Source organism: Nestor notabilis, unplaced genomic scaffold, assembly GCF_000696875.1.
Source record: "Nestor notabilis isolate BGI_N333 unplaced genomic scaffold, ASM69687v1 scaffold26241, whole genome shotgun sequence".
NCBI lineage: Eukaryota > Metazoa > Chordata > Aves > Psittaciformes > Psittacidae > Nestor > Nestor notabilis.
In genome coordinates, this window is record NW_009916436.1 from 11,210 (window position 1) to 29,375 (window position 18,166).

General features: G+C 39.2%; 1 protein-coding gene across 1 annotated transcript; it reads right to left on the reverse strand.

Annotated features, from left to right (window-relative positions):
- Nucleotides 1-3,356: 3,356 nt before the first annotated feature.
- LOC104400441 (arylsulfatase D-like) lies at nucleotides 3,357-17,230 on the reverse strand. The gene is made up of 11 exons (XM_010024584.1): nucleotides 17,152-17,230; nucleotides 14,873-14,922; nucleotides 14,171-14,320; nucleotides 13,083-13,204; nucleotides 11,568-11,690; nucleotides 8,033-8,456; nucleotides 6,934-7,070; nucleotides 5,570-5,704; nucleotides 4,760-4,922; nucleotides 4,346-4,467; nucleotides 3,357-3,739 (listed from the first exon to the last, which is right to left on the reverse strand). The coding sequence occupies exons 2-11, from the start codon at nucleotides 14,896-14,898 to the stop codon at nucleotides 3,369-3,371; spliced, it is 1,773 nt and encodes a 590-aa protein (XP_010022886.1). The 5' UTR covers nucleotides 14,899-14,922; nucleotides 17,152-17,230; the 3' UTR covers nucleotides 3,357-3,368.
- Nucleotides 17,231-18,166: the final 936 nt, after the last annotated feature.

An 18,166-nucleotide genomic window follows, 5' to 3' on the forward strand; every position in this document is an offset into this window, starting at 1 on the left:
GAGCTTTCAATGAACTATTTTTGTTTGGCTGAAGAAAGCTTCTCAAAAGCTGTTCATCTAAACTATCAGAAGTAGACTAAAGCTGGGAGTTATACAGTCTAAAAGCCTGTTGTAACACTTATAACACAGGGCAAACACACCCGTTCTCTATCTTTCAAGGCTACTCAGTCAACATTTACAGTCCCAATGTGTTTCACCTAGAGAATAAATTAATGGGTTTTTTTCCTCCTTTTCATGTGACTATTTAATTCTGGCACCAGTTTTGTTGACGCATTTTGCAAAGCTTTGAAAGGTCTTTGCTCTAAGGACCTGTAATCCTGGATTATTAATATCAGAACTAGTGTTACTGAGAACGAAGGTAACCTTGAGTAGCTTGGGGGCAGTAGTATTCACTGGTGGCATTTCTATCTAATAAAAATGTGCTAGTTTATGTAAGACATAAGATGCCCATTATATCATGATGGATGGTTTGATTCAGGGAAACCACGTGTTGTGTATGCGAGGACCCAACTTGTGAATTCCTGAGACAAGCAGAGACCATATTCTACATATATGAAGAGTCTGTTAATCTTGATTTACTGTGGAGCGAACAGAACATTTATCTTGTTATCTCTCTCTTTTCTTTTTAATACTAACTGGATTACTTATTTATGACCTGGATTACTTTCTACTACTTGGTTAGCCCACAGCCAAGAGCTCAAATGCTCCACCTGAGATTAAGCGATGTAAATATTAACTGATAGATTTTTCCATTTACAAAATAAATCTTGCTGGGGAAAATCTGGTGGAGCAGCAGTGAAAGGCTGCTACTCTCACTGCCATAACACCACCACAATAAATGGAAAGGGGGATAGCCTGAAGGTGAACAATTACTCTGAAAAAAAGGCTTTCAAATAAATTGATGGCAAGAAGAGGTTAAGAACTGCAAAAGGAGAAACCAGTCCTGTGGTATTAATAGAATGTACAGGAAATTGTACATTCTTCGTGAATGAATAAAACTACCCTAAAGAAATACCTGCCTTAATCATACACTTCCTGTTCAACTGGAAAACAGCCTGAAGGACTCCTAACAGTGGCAAATATTTATGGATGTTCATTATACTTACTGTTAAGAGGACTGTTTTGATGGACTACTTGTTTCTCACCTAAAAAATGCCATTTTGAGTCTATTAAAACTGCTTGTATGCCTACACCACACTTCTCAGACTACACAATACATGTGAACGCAACACATGGAGACAGTGACTGACTGGGCCAGTGTCCTCTGCGTGTGTCTGTGTCTTTGGGATACATGTTCAGCTTCACCACTGGTTGAACCAGCAAAGGAAAAGCAGCAGCAGTGTCCCCCAGCCTGAGCAAAGACCCAGGTCCCCATGCACCCAGCTGGGCTCCAGCAGCCAGGCAGGAGGGTCCTGTGCTGGGGTGACTGGAGGAGGTGGCCATGCTCCTAACATCACTTAGTATAGACAAATCTAAGGTTAGATTTCCCAAAGGAAAAGGAAATTAAACAAATTTAAAAAGACTGGTTTTCTGCTGCAGCTGCACAGGAAAGCAGGATGCCATCATCTGCTGTCTACCCAAAAGAAAGACAGTATGGTCAATAATAAGGCAGCCTTTATTACTTATTCCACAAGTAATGTCCTTATTACGAAGCCTTGAATGTTTGTTGATCCCATGGCACTGTAAATGCCAGCAGGGACTGATGACATGGGCAAACACCTCTGTGCATAACAAATTCTGGCTCAGATGTCTTCCTCTATTTTCAAGCTCCAAATGCATATCCAGTACTACGAAGTATTTCTGCGCAAGAAAAACTGGATCAATCATATGAACAGGTATTATACTACTTATTTTTAAAGGTGTTAAAAAATGGATGGGATGTAACATCCCAGATACTAAAGTGGCTTTAGAATGACAGTGAGATTTTGGAAAATAACTGAGAAAGTTGAAAAATGCCAGTCTGATTGCAGTAATTTCAGGTAAAGAAAACACTGCACATTGAATATGAAAACATCTTTAAATCTAGCCAAAGAAAGGACCAGTGAAATAGAATACATTCAAATGAGAAATAAAGCACACACTGTTAACAATGGAGGAAATAAAACAACCATCCAGCACATGTGAATTGATGGATTCAGTTAATCTCTTGAAGTTTCACAGAAAGACTCAGTCCTTTTCTCATGAATAGCACTGATAGAACATCTCAGTGAATTATAAGTCCGTGAAATGCATGAAGTCATAGCATAAATTAAAACCTTGCTTTTTAGCTGTAGGGCTTTGTTTACCTGCAGATTTCCTGATGGCTGAATTGTGGGAAATGGGAGGAAATAAAACCAAGATAAAACAAATACATATCAAAGGAAATTAACAAGAGAAATGGGTACTAGCAGAATAAAAAAATAGTAAAAAACGTGAAATAAAGTGAATAGGCAAATTATGTTCCCAGATGCCTTTTCTTCATAGTAAATTAGAGTTTGTTTCATAACATTGGGCAAAGAGTCTTTTTCTGAACCTGATACTTATTAGCAGGAATCAGTTATGACTGAGATACTAGCAGCAAGGTAACTTGTGCAGTCCTGTGCTCAAATGGCTAACCTGGTTGTCAGCGTGCCACTTCTGTAGCCATCAGTGACACTATGCTCTTGCCAGTACTGCTGAAGGAGCTGGGTGCAACAGAACCTTCGGAAAGGGGAAATCCTTTCCCTTTTGTGTTGTCCATTAAAAGAGGCTGACTCCAATCAGAGGAGTCCCACCCTTCCCAGAAGGTGCAGACAGCCGTTACCCAGCTTGTCATGTTTCCAGGCTTTGTGCCTTACCCGCGTGACTTCTGATCCAGAAGCCCCAGGCTAAGCAGCTGCTATCATCACTGCTGGAGAAGTGACTAGCAACAAGGAAAAAAGGAAGCTACTTTTGAAACAGATTCTGTGAGGAACTGTGGGCAAAATAATATTTTAATTATTTTGGAAACACTAGTCCGCAGAAATTCATTATAAGGGCATCTTATGCATGGCAGTAAAGATAAGAAAATCAAGGGAGACCTTAGCTTCTAAGTATATATTCATGAATAATAAAACCAAAGTTCTATCATTACTTGTACAGCTCTAATCTTGGTCTGCTTCAGTGCATTTGAACTATTCATTTAGTTGTCAGCAGATGCGAGATAAAACGTGCTCTTCATATCATTCTTTCTTTGTCCCTCCCTGAGAATGTTCAGCGTAAAACCACCTTTTCCAAATACTGTGCCATTCAATGGAACAATTCTCATATAAAGGCTCCATTAAAACAAACAGCCAGCCCACTAATCAACACCCCTAAAGAAAACAATCTTGATCTGAAAACACTTCTGGGGAAGTAACTGGTTCTTTCCTTTATAGGTCAGCAGGTTTATTGTCACCTTCCTTATCGCACCAACAGAATGGGAATGTCCCACAACATGGCTGCAGCCATGGCTTCCACACCACATTGTACATGGAGAGCTGCTCTGGGACAGGACTCAGTGTCCTGCGATGCTCTTCTATGGCTCGTCCAATCTTGTTTATTACAGTGTCAAAGAGGGGATCAGTGTCAGCTGACAGAGGTTTGGCTTCAGAAGGGTCTTGTGAGAGATCAAACAGCAACGGAGGGTCATGATGGGTCACACCTTCCCCAAAACATGGACAAAATCCCCTATCATAACAAGCCCCAGCTCCGAGAGGACGAAAGATGGGGGTCACATAGTGTGCCTTCCAGATGGCTCCACCTGGCAGGAAAAAAAGAAGGCTTGCAATGATACTGGTGGTTATCACAAGGTATTAGTAGAGTGAATGTGTTTCTAGAGCTCATTTCTGATTGCACTTCAGCTCTACATTTATTAATTGACATAATATTGCAATTTCATTTACAATTAAGTTCCACAGAAATAATCCAATAATGTAAAATGATTTTTGACATTTTGAAATTTCTCCAAATTTTCAGCAAGTGTCAGTCAAAAAACTTTGGTTTTTTTATTGAAGACATGTAAAAAAGGTTTGGAGTTTCCATGGCTTGCTTCCTTGTTAAGTGAGCAGAAAGACAAAGGGCTGAGGCAAGGACCTATCCATGAGACAAATAGGGCATGGACTCCCCCAGGCCCTGCATTCATATAGAGAGATGGGTGAGACCCATCTGAGCTTCAATAGCCTGACTGATGTGCCTTGAAGCCGTGAACAAACTCTTTGTGCCATACAGCACAGGCAATGCTAGTAAGTTCTTTACAACCTTACACCTGGAACTACTTGGAAAGCTGTGATCCCAGAAAAACTGTGTGAGACAAATGTGCCCTCCCATAGATTGAACCTAATTCTTGGGAAATGAGATCTGTACTCACTGTCCTTCTGGTACCACCGTGCAGCATGTAAGTGAATGCCACAGTAATGAAACAGGAACTCATGCTCCGAGTGCTCAACTGTTCCTCGCAGTAAGGGCATTAGATCCCGGCCATCAATTACCCTAGCAGAAAAAATGGAGACCATCAGACTGAGGTAAGCTGCATAGGACTGCATTTCTTCTGCATATCTCTTGCTGGAACTGGGAACTCTGAATGAGGAAGATGCTTGTAGAAGATTTCAGGTAGATGCCGAATCTCAAATGTAGAGAATTAGTGACTGGGCTGTGGTGACATTTATGAGTCTAGAAAAGGAGCAGAGTGGAAAATGAAAATGTCAGGCTCTTAGAATGTGTTTCCAAACTAGATTTTCCATTGTTTTGGGAGTGAAGGAAGAATAAAGACACATGCTTATACCTGTCCTGGGGTAGTACCCCTCCAGCCAGATTAACTACTGTAGGATAAATATCCATAAGGCTTGTAGGTTCATCAATAACTTTGCCTGCAGGTAAAACTCCTGGCCATCTAAATATCCCTGGGACACGGATTCCTCCTTCCCAGCCTCCCATAGCTTTTCCACCTTTCATTAAAAAAAAAAAAAAAAATTAAAAACATTTCATTTAAAATTGTAATGTAATTGTAATGAAATTGTAGACAAATGTTACTGTGTTGTCATGAGCTAATGTTATCTTTATGAGCTTTCCTTTTGTTCTTACCAAGCTCCTTCTCCCTCAGCATCAGTGCAAGGGTGTTCACTATATGAGATCCCTCCAGTGACCTTACACGCTTACTCTGTTCTGTTGTTTTACAAACACATTGCCCCTTCAGAACTCAGCATGAACAAAATTTTCAGGCATAAAGTCATTTCCCAGCCTAGTTCTCTTCTTTCTTTTACAATGCTATAGCACACCTGTTGTAGCTAAAGCACAGGTTCAGATGTAAGATGCAACTAATACTTAATGAGAAGTTACACAATCTTAATAAAAATTAACTTGTGATCAGTTGCCTCGGGAGGAAATGACAGTTTGAGAATTCATGTTTATAGAGAATACCTGCACAGGCTCGAATTGTCTACATTTTTAAATGCCTAATTAGAACAAGGCAAATTTGCTTCCCAATGATAAAACACTGTTACTCCTTGAGTGTACAGTCTTATCTAAGCTTTAGGAGTGTCCTGAGTACTTTACTAGTTGTTGCTGGGTTGTCACAATCCATGACAGCTCTTACCTCTATATATTCCATTCCAGCCACCCAGCTGCCTTTGGCCTTCTTGTCTTTCCAGCCATCCACCATGATCAGAGGCAAAGTAAACTAGTGTAGTATTTTTCAAGCCTTCTTTGTCAATCACATCTAGAACCTGGCCTATAAACACAGGAATATGTGTGTATTAAAAAGCAAAAATATCACTTACACTACATAAATTTTAGTCTGTGAATTGTAAACTTTCATCAATTTTAGGGACTGTAGTGGTAGGACAAGGGGTAATGGGTTCAAACTTAAACAGGGGAAGTTTAGATTAAATATAAGGAAGAAGTTCTTCACAGTGAGGGTGGTGAGGCACTGGAATCGGGTGCCCAAGGAAGCTGTGAATGCTCCAACCCTGGTGGTGTTCAAGGCCAGATTGGACAGAGCCTTGGGTGACACAGTTTAGTGTGAGGTGTCCCTGCTCATGGCAGGGGGGTTGGAACTAGATGATCTTAAGGTCCTTTCCAACCCCAACTGTTCTATGATTCTATGATCAATGTAATTTCTTATCTATGTAAGGCTAGTCACTGTTCAAAAGAAGAGCAATGAGAAATGAGGAAAAAAATGTCATGTACCATTATGATGTCTAGACCACAGTCAGTATTTGCATTAAATGACTGTATGGATATAATCCATCTCTTTTGGTATGTGTACCTGATTCTTATACCTTTTGAATTTGTGACTACTTTTCCTCTGCCATGACATGGGTTATAAATAATTATCCTTCCCCTCTGGAAACCAGGCTGAAAAATAACATGAATCTAATTTCTGGGACCATACCAATTAACATTTATGAACATTTCTGGATTTATGAATGGGCTAAAAAATATTCACTATGCTGCTGAATGCAGCTGTCACAGAGAAATAGCCTGCTGGTTTACACACAGATTTAATTTGCTTGTCAGTTTTATCACCTTCTGGTGTGTCCTATTTAGAAATAGGTAAGACATGACCGTAAGAGGCTGAAATTACCTGATCTTTAATAACCACTGAAAACTAAATAATTCTTACTTACCTAGTAAGGAAAGCAAGAATGCTCTTTGACAGGGGCCAAGGGGACATGGTTATAAACATGGGGAACGTGGATAAAACTGGTAAACACTAGACCAAAAAAACTGAGTTAATAGACAGACTCATTTGGTCCAAAACTGGAGAAAATAAAAACCCAACTCTGTAAGCCAACAGTGCTCATACAAGATTGATAGATGTTCATGAAAAGTCTAGGACTTTTTTTCCTACTTGTTTTTAATTCTCTTCCTCATTCTTCTAATAACAACATTTTTATTATATATTCAGGAGTAGCTATTAGGTAGTTGTAGACATTGTTATTTGCTATGGTGACTTACCCACCATCCAGTCCATCTCCTCTACATTGTCTCCATATAAACCATGGCTGCTCCTCCCAAGAAACTTCTCTGTGGTGATGAGTGGGGTGTGGGAATGTAAAAAGGAAAGAAAGAGGAGGAATGGCTTGTGCTTATTTCTAAAAAACAGAAATAAATTCAATCAACACTTTTCTATTTGTGTAGTCAATTAACTGGCAGCTCAGTAGTGGGTTTGCCAGGCAAACCACCAGTTCCAGAAGAACATGAGGTCAGGATTTCTCATGAAACTGTACATCTGTACATAACTTTACTGATAATAGTATCTCCATATACTGGGTGAGAATAAAAGATTTTGTTTCATAAATATTCTTATCATTTACTTGTATTTCATCAAATTTTTAAGTTAAAGCCTTTTGTTATTGGGGAGGTAGGTTATAAATACATACAGAGGCCAGTTGTAATGGAAAATGGAACTATGATTTGCATATATATAAATTTCAAAAATCATTTCAGAAACATCTTACTTTCTAAGATATTACACCACAATGATTAGGATCTGTCTGTTAAAGTAATGTTTGGCTGATATAAAATGATCCTTTTTTTTTCCGTGAATCATAGATAAAAAAGTTCCATATTGAAGCTCCACTTTCTGACATTGCAAACCTTAACTGTGCTACTGAAACAAAGGCAGTAGGTTCATCTCCTGACAGCTGGTGCCCCCATATTAGTCCATACAATAAGGCTACATCACAGCTTTAGTTCTCCTTCCCCAGCCCACACATGCATTTCTGCTATCAGCTCTATCACTTAAAGCTGCAATGTTGGTCTCATTGGTAGAAATATGTATTTACTCAATATAGCCTAGAAATATTCAATCCAGCCCACGGAAATTTGGAAATGTTATCAGCTTTGGTGAAGCTAGGAATAAGAGACATCCTTAAGCCATAGCTATTTTTTAATAGTATTATTAATATTACTAATAATTAATAGGCACAATAGTACTTATAATGCTATATAATATTATAACAATTATAAAAAACTTCACATGGGAAAGTGCTGTTTAAAAGTTGCAAGACATCTAAGAATCAGAAAAAATGTGATCAGCGGAAACACACTTTACCTTTCAATGAATGAAATGGACTCTCTCAAGATAAGGGACGTTGTCCTCTCTGTCACCATGGGCTGCTCAGTAACTTCGTGGTTTCTCATCATAATGCAGTTCCAGTATCGAATAAACCCATAACTGGAGAACCAGGATATGAAGAACAGGAGACTAAACCCAGCAAGGCAGGTCAATGTTTTCCAGCTGACTGAAATCAAGCCAGTCAGTCTTCCCAGAGCAGCAGTGAGTACAGTGAGGCCAATCATCTGAGTGGAAAGCCAGAGTTTCCTTCTAAAGGCTCTGTCCATCTCTGTTGTTTCTGTTGGTTGGCAGTCACTTATTAGCGTAAAAGGCATTCCATAAAAATAGTCAAACCCATGTTTTAAAGGGTGATGACAATGGTCATTGCGGGATTCACAGTTAACGCCTTGGTGCCACTTTCCTGAAAATATAGATTATTAGATTGTAAACAGATGATATTAAAAAATGGGCTTTTCTTCCTACAGTACATTTCTCAAAAAATGGTTGGTTTTCTTCCAACTCATGATAACTTCTTATCCTACACATACATACTGAATGTGTAGTAATATAATGGGATACATGTTATGACTGATGAAAGTAAACCTCTACAAATTATAAATTGGTGTTCTGTATACATAGTCATGCCCTCTAGCTTTGATCAAACCTAAAAACCTGGACTATAAAGGGAACCAGAAACTGGGAAAAATTCAGATATTCAGAACCAAGCAAAAATGTAAGGCCTTCCTGGAGATCCGTCAGGTATGAAACAGAAGGAAGAAGTCCTTTGGTAAGCACAGGGCAAAATAACATTCTTCTATTCTCTTTTTACCTCCAACATGCTATAAAGACTTGTTTTGGAAAGTTTTGAATGACTTGATGTCAGGACTATAGCAATAATTAGCAATGTGTTGGTGCCAGACTGATAACAGGAGCTATGGATAGAGTAGTCAAGTAACTGGAAGCTCAGCAGTGGGTTTGCCAGGCAAACCACCAATTCCAGAAGAACATGAGCTCAGGAGATTAGGATTTCTCATGAAACTGTACATCTGTACATAGCCTTGCTGATAATAGTATCTCCATATACTGGGTGAGAATAAAAAGATTTTGTTTTATAAATATTTTACCATTTACTTGTATTTCATCAAATTTTTAAGTTAAAGCCACCTTCCTTTAAATCCTGAAGTCTTCATGTATCAAAAGGAACATCTCCTGACCTTTTGCAAAACAATTTGTTCTTTATTATGAACATATTATGACAATTTTATGCTATTATGATGAATGGCATATCAGAACCATGCTTTTGCTTCACCTCCTGTCTATTCTAACAGACTTGTTAGGCATTTATACAGAGACATAACAAGTTGGCTCATTTGGTTTAAACACTGAGGCTTGTGAACATCTGAATCAGGTGACCAGAAAGATCAGAAAGATGAGTTTAATTGTGTTTTATGATCCCTGATGTAATGTAGGCCTTGAACACCAGATCTATAGACAAAAATGAACATTTGGAATTTACTTGGAAACTGATTTGCAACTAAATCTTATTGTGCAGTAAGGAACCGTGCACTTACAGAAGGTAAGGTTTGTTTATTAACCTAAACAAACAGTTCACTATGTTACCAACACATATACTTGCAGCCAACCCTGAGTAGGTTTCAATAGAATCTCTGTGCATCACAGTAGGAGCAGAAAAAGCTGCTTCAAAGGTAAAAAATTGCTGCTTTTTGGATATAAATAAAAAGAAAGAGTGAAAGTTCCATTCTAGGTAGATGAATTGCTTTCAGTTAAAATTTCTGGTCATATTACCTCTTGAAATATTTAGAGCCAGCTATAGAATGAAACAAGTTTGTAATCAATACATAGATGCATTGGTCATAAATACAGACCCAGCTAAAGTGTCCTTGGACTTCAGATGCACTCCAACACCTAAATTTCCAGCTGAGGTCAATATAGGCTTCTGACATGCTATGAAAGCTCAAATCTCCAGAAGATGAACTAAGAGTATAATTAAGATAAATTAATCTCTGAGGGCATATGCTATACAACATTTGCTTTCTGACTGCAAAGAGTTTCCCATCTTATTATCCCATCAAGCTGCAGGTTATTAATAGGCTTTAACTTTTAAGCTGGTTGTGTTCAGAGCAGAACAATCACAAACCATCCAGGTGAGACTGTTTAGTACTCATTCAACTGTGGTGATGTGGGTAGATACATAAGATTTCTTGCTTCATGAATTGAATGTAAAGTTCTTATGTTTGGGTTTGTTGGGGTTTTTTTGTCACTTATCACCAATGCTGTCCATCATCCTGTAGGGTACAGTTAATCAGAGTCTGTCAATGGGGCCAAATTAAGTGATGCTCCTGTCTATAGTGTGATTTTAGCTGAGATGCCTACAGGGAAAATGTCAGCCCATTTTGCTAGCTACCTTCTAGGAGGTATGCAGCACAACCTCCCTGCAGTGCAATTCCTTTGACAAAGCAGAGACAAATCTGATTGTTTTGTTAGTGGCTACATCTGAAACCAAGCTGAAGCACATGGCTAATAAACATGGCCTTCTTTATGAGCTGATTAAAACAACTAAAATTGTATTGCTACAAAATTGACAGGAGAAAATTCAGTAATACAGAACTAAAAATTGTTGGAGATCTTCATTTAGTGTTGTCCTTATGGTTTTGATTTATTCTGCTGAATGAAATTGAATCCATTTCTGCAGACACTTTTATTAGTAAATTCAGTTTATTTGTGCAGCCAATATTTTTATGTGTCAAACATAGATTTTGGATTTTGACATTTAGATGCTCAGAGAGGTAGGGCAAATAGCTGAAAATTCATCTCAGAAGTGTTTGTGTTTTATCAGTTTGTGGAACTGTGTGGCATATATAAGATAAACAATTATTTGAAATTGGATCATGACCAAAAGTTACAGCTGCATATAAAAACAAATAGTCCTATAAAATATAAAATTAAATGGAATTTGTATTAATGCTGAAGGAGGCAGTGTTTTATGGGCTGTGTTGAAATCTTGGTGAATTATAGTGGCATGCTGTAATTAAAAAATAATTGCTTTGTTTCTGAGCTTGAAAGGCCAAATGCTGTGACATTATGAACTGGCTCTATTGGTTTAAGTAGCAGCTGTTCTCTTTTGTTGTGAGTCTGATGTGTAAAGCATCACCATGCCTATTTAAGTGGCATTCATGTTTTTGTTTTTTATCAAATTGTATTGGAATAGTCATCATATTCCCGATAGAATAATTTTGAGAAAATATTAACATATTTTCCATTATATATTTTAACAACCACAGCTGTGCCTGAAGGCAGGTCAGGAGTAAAGATTGTTCTCTTTATCACATGCCTGTTCTTTCAAGAGAGATTGTTTTTGTTCAGAATTTCTTCTTACAGGATATTCTTAAATCAGGAAATAAAAATATTACAGCTGAGGTATGAGCAGTTGCTTACTATAACAAGTAGTTTGTGTGAGGCGTGCAGGACATTCTAGGCTGTCTTCAGGAGAAAACTTTCAGTGTTCCCATACCTATCAGTCCTGTGCTGTAGCCTTGCTGCTGCAGTATTCTGGCAAAAGTGGTTTCATTTGGAGGAAGTCCTCCTGAGCCACCATTCCAAAAAATAACACGGTAATTGTTTACAGCATCCATACCTAAAAATACAGTAATAAACAATCTTAGTAAGACTAACTGATAGAGTATTTATATCAAACGTAATTTCTTGTTTCCAGGATTTACTGATATTACAGCGTTAAATATTTATCCTAATGCTGTTTATTTGGAGAAATGAATCTAGGACTCTGGTCGAGATTATGTAACACCTATTCTTCTTTGTATCTCACACTGAGACATTTTGTTTCATTTTATTCAGAATGGCACAGTGGCATCCAGGCTGTGTGAACTGCACTTAGCGTGACTGTGAGGGTAAGGAGGAGGGTAGGGAGACTTCAGCCCTCCATCAGTCTCAAACTCCAACTTGCAGAAGGCTGCATGGAAATTCAAGATTTCCCTGTGCAGTGGCACGGCTGGTAACTAACTTATGAAACCCTCAGAGTAGCTAGCTAGCAACACAATCTTCTCCTCACCTGCAGGTTTACACCCTGCTATTGAGCATTATATACTGGCATGACCCCATTGTACAAGATTATGTGAAGTACAATCTGTCATGGAAGTGTTGAATGTCTTCGGCCCTATTGTAGCGGGAGGGAGTCTGTACAAGCTCATGTGCATTTTCAAGCTCTCTCACTCAGTGGGAGCTGTCATGACAAAAGTAGGATGACATGTCAGCTCTAAAAGCCTTGTGAATGAATGGATTGAAGATCATTTGCAATAGAACAAATGGGAGAGAGTTGCTGTTAGAAATATGTAGAGTTTTTTGTTCTTCCTACCTTTTCATCTCAGATCTGGTTTGACAGGATAGTATTTTTCTTCAAAAACAGAATTGAGAAAAGTAATATAGCTGTCAAACTGTTATTTCATAGGAGAGATGAATTCTGATATGTAGGTAACAAAGCTTTCTTGTATATTACTCATTCTGCACCTTGACTGGAGGGAATGGACACATCTGCATATGTCTATGCTGCTCCCTGCAGGGCCGAACCGTTTCTGGTATACGATGAGGAGTCACCCATGACAGAAATTAATGTAACTAGTGCTTTAGAAATGCATTATTATTGTTTGTGTTCTGTGCCATGACATTTTTTGAGTGTAACGATTTGTGCTAACTCCATTCTGGCTGCAATCTGTTCAATAGAGCACCAACAGGTAACAGAAGTTGTGAGCTGAGGGTAGCAAGTTGCTCTGCAGAGCTGATTGTTATGGGATCTGCTTCCCCCTAGGTCGATTGATGGTATCCTATAAATATAGATGTCACCCCACAGGTGCTAAGCCTAGCTGGTGTGTCTTTGTGTGCCTCAGTGAGGGATGACATGTCTGTGGCACCTCTTCTATTTGTACACCCTTATTTCTTTTGTGCCCAATGTATGACATTGTTCCTTTCAGTAATAAAGCAATGTTTAGAGGCTTCTTGGTATTGCAAGGCAAACCTGATCGGAGGGGATATCTGCCAGTGAGGAAAGCTGCTCTGCTGGGGGTGCAAAGTGGAGCCGCAGCTATGTGTTGGGTCAGTTTCACTCCTTCCTTTGCCAGGCGATCAATGTTTGGGGTCCTAAAAATACAAGTAACACTGTCAGAGAGTCTTGAAGGAAATAGGGATGTGGAATAATATATTTATTTTGGGAAATTTATTCTGTTTTAAGATGGCCAGGAAAGATTTTGTTTTTCTTGTTTCATTTTGATTTCCTTAACTGATTTCCTTAAATGCCTTAACAATTTCTATCTGGGTACATTTCAAGCCAGTTGTTCCTTCATGTTTCCTAAGTCCTGTGAAGGGCCTTGCAGAAATGTACCTCACTGGTCTTGAAAAGAAAACTCATGCTTTGGGGATGTTGCTATGCTGAAGTGGAGGCCCAGCCATGCAAAACCCCATCAGCTACCTGTGATCATCAGCTACCTGTTAGGAACTTTCTAGCCAGTGCCAGTCAGGGTTTATGAGAATTTTGCTGGATGGGGGGAGTGATCATACCAAATTTGGTTCTGTTCGAATTGACAAGCTGGTAGGAAGCCAGCAGTCAATAACACGGCATGATTTTCAAAGAGAAGGCAAACTCTATATTCTTGGGCCTGAAAAGAGAAGTATTTCCTAGTAGGATAGCTTGTTGAAGTGGTTTATACTGTATTTTGATTGGAATCTGGGAAAAAATGGCAAAATCAAGTTAAATGAGGTACTGAGGCCTGATGTGTTGGAAGAGGGGATGATATTTCTATCTTTGGGTATGTGCAAGAGCTTAGCTGTTTCTCAGTGTCAAGCAATTGAAGAATACACAAGAACAGTTGACCTGCCCACAGTAAAGCAGCTCTGGAGAGCAGAGCTGGCCCTGGGAATGTTCTCTAGGCTGTGAGATAATCCTGGTAGTGCTTTAAATTTACGATTAATAGCACCCATAGGAAATCCTCCCATTTCTCCAGCAAATGAACTTGAAGACGGCTTGAATAGCTGATGATGGACAGAGGATTGTACCCTTACATTAAATAACACACCATCTGTGTTCCCTGTTATGCTCATTTTCCTTACCTGATGGTATCATTCCCATAGCAGCCTACATCGCCTATGCCGAGATCATCAGCCATCAATAGAACAATGTTTGGCTGTGTGATGATGGAAAGCTGCACAACTGGAGGCTGCAGAAGTAGGCCAAAAATCAGGGGTGTGACCAGGGATGTCCTGAAACACAGGAGAAAAAAAGAAGCCAATGAACTGGCTATTCATCAGTTCCACTGCATGTGGCTGAGGACTCTCCTGCATGAGCTCGGCTGCAGACCAGATCACTCTCCGCCCAGGTGCAGACAGAATGTTAAGTTTTGATCATTGACCCAAACAGCTGTCAGGAAAAGGAAAATGCCAGGACAGTAACTCTAAAAATTTCCTTCTGATTCCTTCCAAACTTCCTATAAGCAGTCTTACTTGGGAATTTACATGTGACACATGACATAAATGATTTTGCTTTAGTGGCTTGGGGTGTTTTTTAGAAGTTGGTCTGAGAAGCTGAGAATGGGATCAACTTCCTCTGAGATCCTTCTTGCCCAGGGTGGGACCTTTGTATTATGAAAAAGTTAAGAATAAGAAAAACAAACAAACAAACAAACAAAACCAACATTGTGAGTGTACTTTATAGATAATGGTACTCTTTTATAACACAGTATTATGTCATTATTAAACTTTGTTCACTTTAGATCTAAGTATGACATAACAATAATTCATGAACTTTTTTCTTACCAGCAAGATGTCAGTTGCCAAATCATTTCTGCATTTGAAGTGTTCAGATCCTGCAAAGCCAAGGAAGAGAGAGCCTTATCATGTTTGTATCTTCCTAGTAGTCACTGCAATAAAAATAGTTAAAAAACGTAATCAAAGCCTATCAACATTCTCTGTTTATTTATTTCTGTGCACCGCAGATCATACCTCTAAAGAAGAAGAGTGAAGGCAGTAATGTTATTTTTATTGCTAGCACTTCTTCACTTCTTAGAGGATTTTTAATTTTTTTTGTAGAGAAGTTTATCTTAAAATAACAAAATAATTCTCTTTTCTTACTTGATTCAGCTGTATGAAAAATATTTACTGGTCAGAAAGGAAGAGAAGAGCTTTTTAAAATCCAATCCTCAATATAATTTATTTTTCTGTAATCACAGAGAAAGTAGCATCTTGCTGCTTCTTTACATAACGTGCCAAGTTTCCTTTCAGGCTTTTAAGAGATATCTTTAGCTGCAGGAATTCTAGTCATCCTCTTCCAAAAATTACATTTCTTAGAACACACTGAATTTGTGACCTCTTGTTGTTTGACTCTGAGCTGAGCCTTTTCCTTCTTTGTATGTGTCAGATTTTGGAGTGTGATGCTTTTTTCCCCCTCTCTGCACAGCTTTCAGCAAGGGTTCCTCTGGGGTTTTCTCTTTCACTGCCAGGATGAGACAACTGTTTAAGGGCCCTCAAGAAGGGGCAAAATGCTGTTAGTTCAGTCTTTACAATCAACTGCTTTCAAATTTATCCCATGCCTGGTTGAACTATTCCAAGCGTCTCAATTTCATAAATTATGTTGGATTTACTCCCCCCCCCGCCCCCGAAATGATAGTATTTAGCAGCTTAGTTAATATCCATAGTTCTTACATTTTATTTATCAACACTACAAGCCTCAATGGGAAGATTTAAATTTCTATGATTAGAAAATTGGCATCCAAAGAGCTCTAAACACTTACTTACAAGCACTAATGCTGATGCAGCATTCCTGTTTATGCAGACTCTCAGTTTCCTGCATTTAGGTTTGTGCCTCTGCTGTATTCTAAGTAGGTATAGGAAAGATAGTGGAGGACACCTCAGCTGTCTTCTACATGTACCCAGGACAACATCCTATGTACCTCCAAACCAGCTGAAATAAATGGGAGTTGGAAACATTAAAATTCAGTTCTGTAGCTGGTTGTCACTAGCTGCCTGTACTTCACAGTAGTGATACACTGATGGAAAGCACAGCCTGGAGCTCAAGGCTGGGCTTTCTCAGAAGCTGCCTGTAAAATAGCAGGTCATATAGAAATAAACAGTTACTGCACTGATTGATATGATCCCTCTCAAGCCATTTCCTTAGTGAAAGGTGATGGGAGTCCTGTCAGAGAAACTTCAGCACAGAAACTCTGGTGGGAGCAAGAGGGGCACTTAAAGCAGCTTACCCTGTTCCTCCCTTGCTGAGAAGTTGGGGGGAGCCCAGCTTCCCACGCAGCAAATGCAGGTCCTTGCTTGGGCCCTGGCAGCTGGGGCAGCAGCAAGCATCAGCCTGATTCACTCGCAAACAGTTTAAAGGATGCCTCTTTGGGGACTTCTTTGGGACCATTTTTGCCAAAGTGGCACTTAAGCCATGCTGCAAGCAGAGTCCCCTTTCCTATCTGAATTGAGTTCAGCTTCAGCTTAAAGCAAAACTGTTTCCCCCCTCTCCCATTATTTAATCCTTCCATAGCAGTTTAGGTTTTATCCCTTTCTTCATTCATTTTAGTGATTCAGGGGGGTATAGCTTGCATGCCTTTCAGATTTTGCTAACTGTTTTCCTTTACTGACTGAAATGTTCTAGTCTGTCTTTCCTTTTCTATCAAAGTACTTAAAAAATGCCAATTCAATTTTGTGTAAGAAAAAATATTCATATTTTTAGATGCACTCAGATACACTTTTCACAAGAATAGTACCCATTTGTTTGGCAGCGCTCAGTCAAAGGTCTTACAGGTAATTCCATTGAAGTTGGTACTGTTCAGCCTGTGAAAATATCTTTCAAATTAAGTATTTTGTAGACTTGATATAGATAAAATAAAAGCCACACTCATGATAACAAGTTGCTGCAACTCTCACTTTATACACAGACTTGTATGAAAATAATGTTGTTGTAAAGGAAAATACCTTTTAAAAAGTTCCTCAAGATATTTTTACCTACAGAGCCAAAAAAAAAAAAAAAAAAATATTTTCCAAATGCCCACTAAAATTTTCCTGTGCATTCCCAACAGAGTAAGGGAGGAATACAGTACCTGGTCAGGTTATGCTCAAAGCAGGCAGCTGATAGTCTGGAGGGTGAACTTATTTTCAGTTGACTTAAAACCATTCCAAGTATTCCAGCACAACAACTGCTGCTACAGCACAGCGTCTAACATCTGTTATTGGAGGCATTCCTTAAATCTGCCCTAGCTGCTCATGCGCACTCTGTACAGGAAAGCCGTGTTAAACCAGAGCTTGCAAGCGGCTGGATGGTCTAATGTATCCTGGAGTCCCTTAAGCTGCACGTCCCACTGCCATTTGCACAATGTCACATTCATACAGCCAGTGAGAGTCAGGCTGTGGAACGCTACAGATGTAGCTAAAACACTTCCTGTCCAACCACGGGTTTCTCAAGGGGAGTGAAGGACCTCCTTCAAGTCTAAGACACTCCCATAAAAGGCACTATAAGTAACAATTCCCTTTAAAGCTCCCCACTTTTCCAACACGGAAACAGAAAATGGCTGTACTTACAAAGCATCAATTCTTTGTCTGTAGAAATCAAATTTAAGCGAATATCTTCACTTCATGGCAGCCCCGAGTGCCTGCAGTGATGGCGAGGTTATCTCTGCGCATGCAGTGAGAAACTGTTTTAGGATGTGGGGAGGAAGTGCCAGCAAGAGACTCGAATTTGTTTTTCCCAAAAATGAGTCATTTGGCTTCGCTTCTGAGTGCTGCCTGTTTACTATTCATCATTCAGACAGACAAATTAAGGCTACATGCTGGCTAATGCTTGCTTTCTTGATTTTTCTTCTTTGAGTCCTGTTGTATCAAGTGTTTTGGGACAGCATGAAATACTATCAAACAGAAATCTTGTTTTACTGACAGAGAATTTCCTGTTTTCATATCTTAGAAGGGTAACATTGTTATGAGTTGATGGCTCATCATGAATTGCAGTGCTCAGGTTGGTTTGCTAGTGGAGGTAAATTACAGCATCATAGGCGATCCCTCCCCTGCTGTCTCCCACCCCAGCACTTCCATGCTGGAGTGGTTGCAGACAACACACAGAGG

What these genes read in the sequence shown, in the direction of transcription:
- LOC104400441 (XM_010024584.1), bottom strand. Translation starts at nt 14,898, where the DNA reads ATGATTTGGCAACTGACATCTTGCTG. An exon ending in TATGGGAATGATACCATCAG is followed by an intron (nt 13,205 to 14,170) that starts GTAAGGAAAATG and finishes TTGTATTTTTAG; the next exon opens with GACCCCAAACATTGATCGCC. An exon ending in TCCATTTCATTCATTGAAAG is followed by an intron (nt 7,071 to 8,032) that starts GTAAAGTGTGTT and finishes TCTGTTTTTTAG; the next exon opens with AAATAAGCACAAGCCATTCC.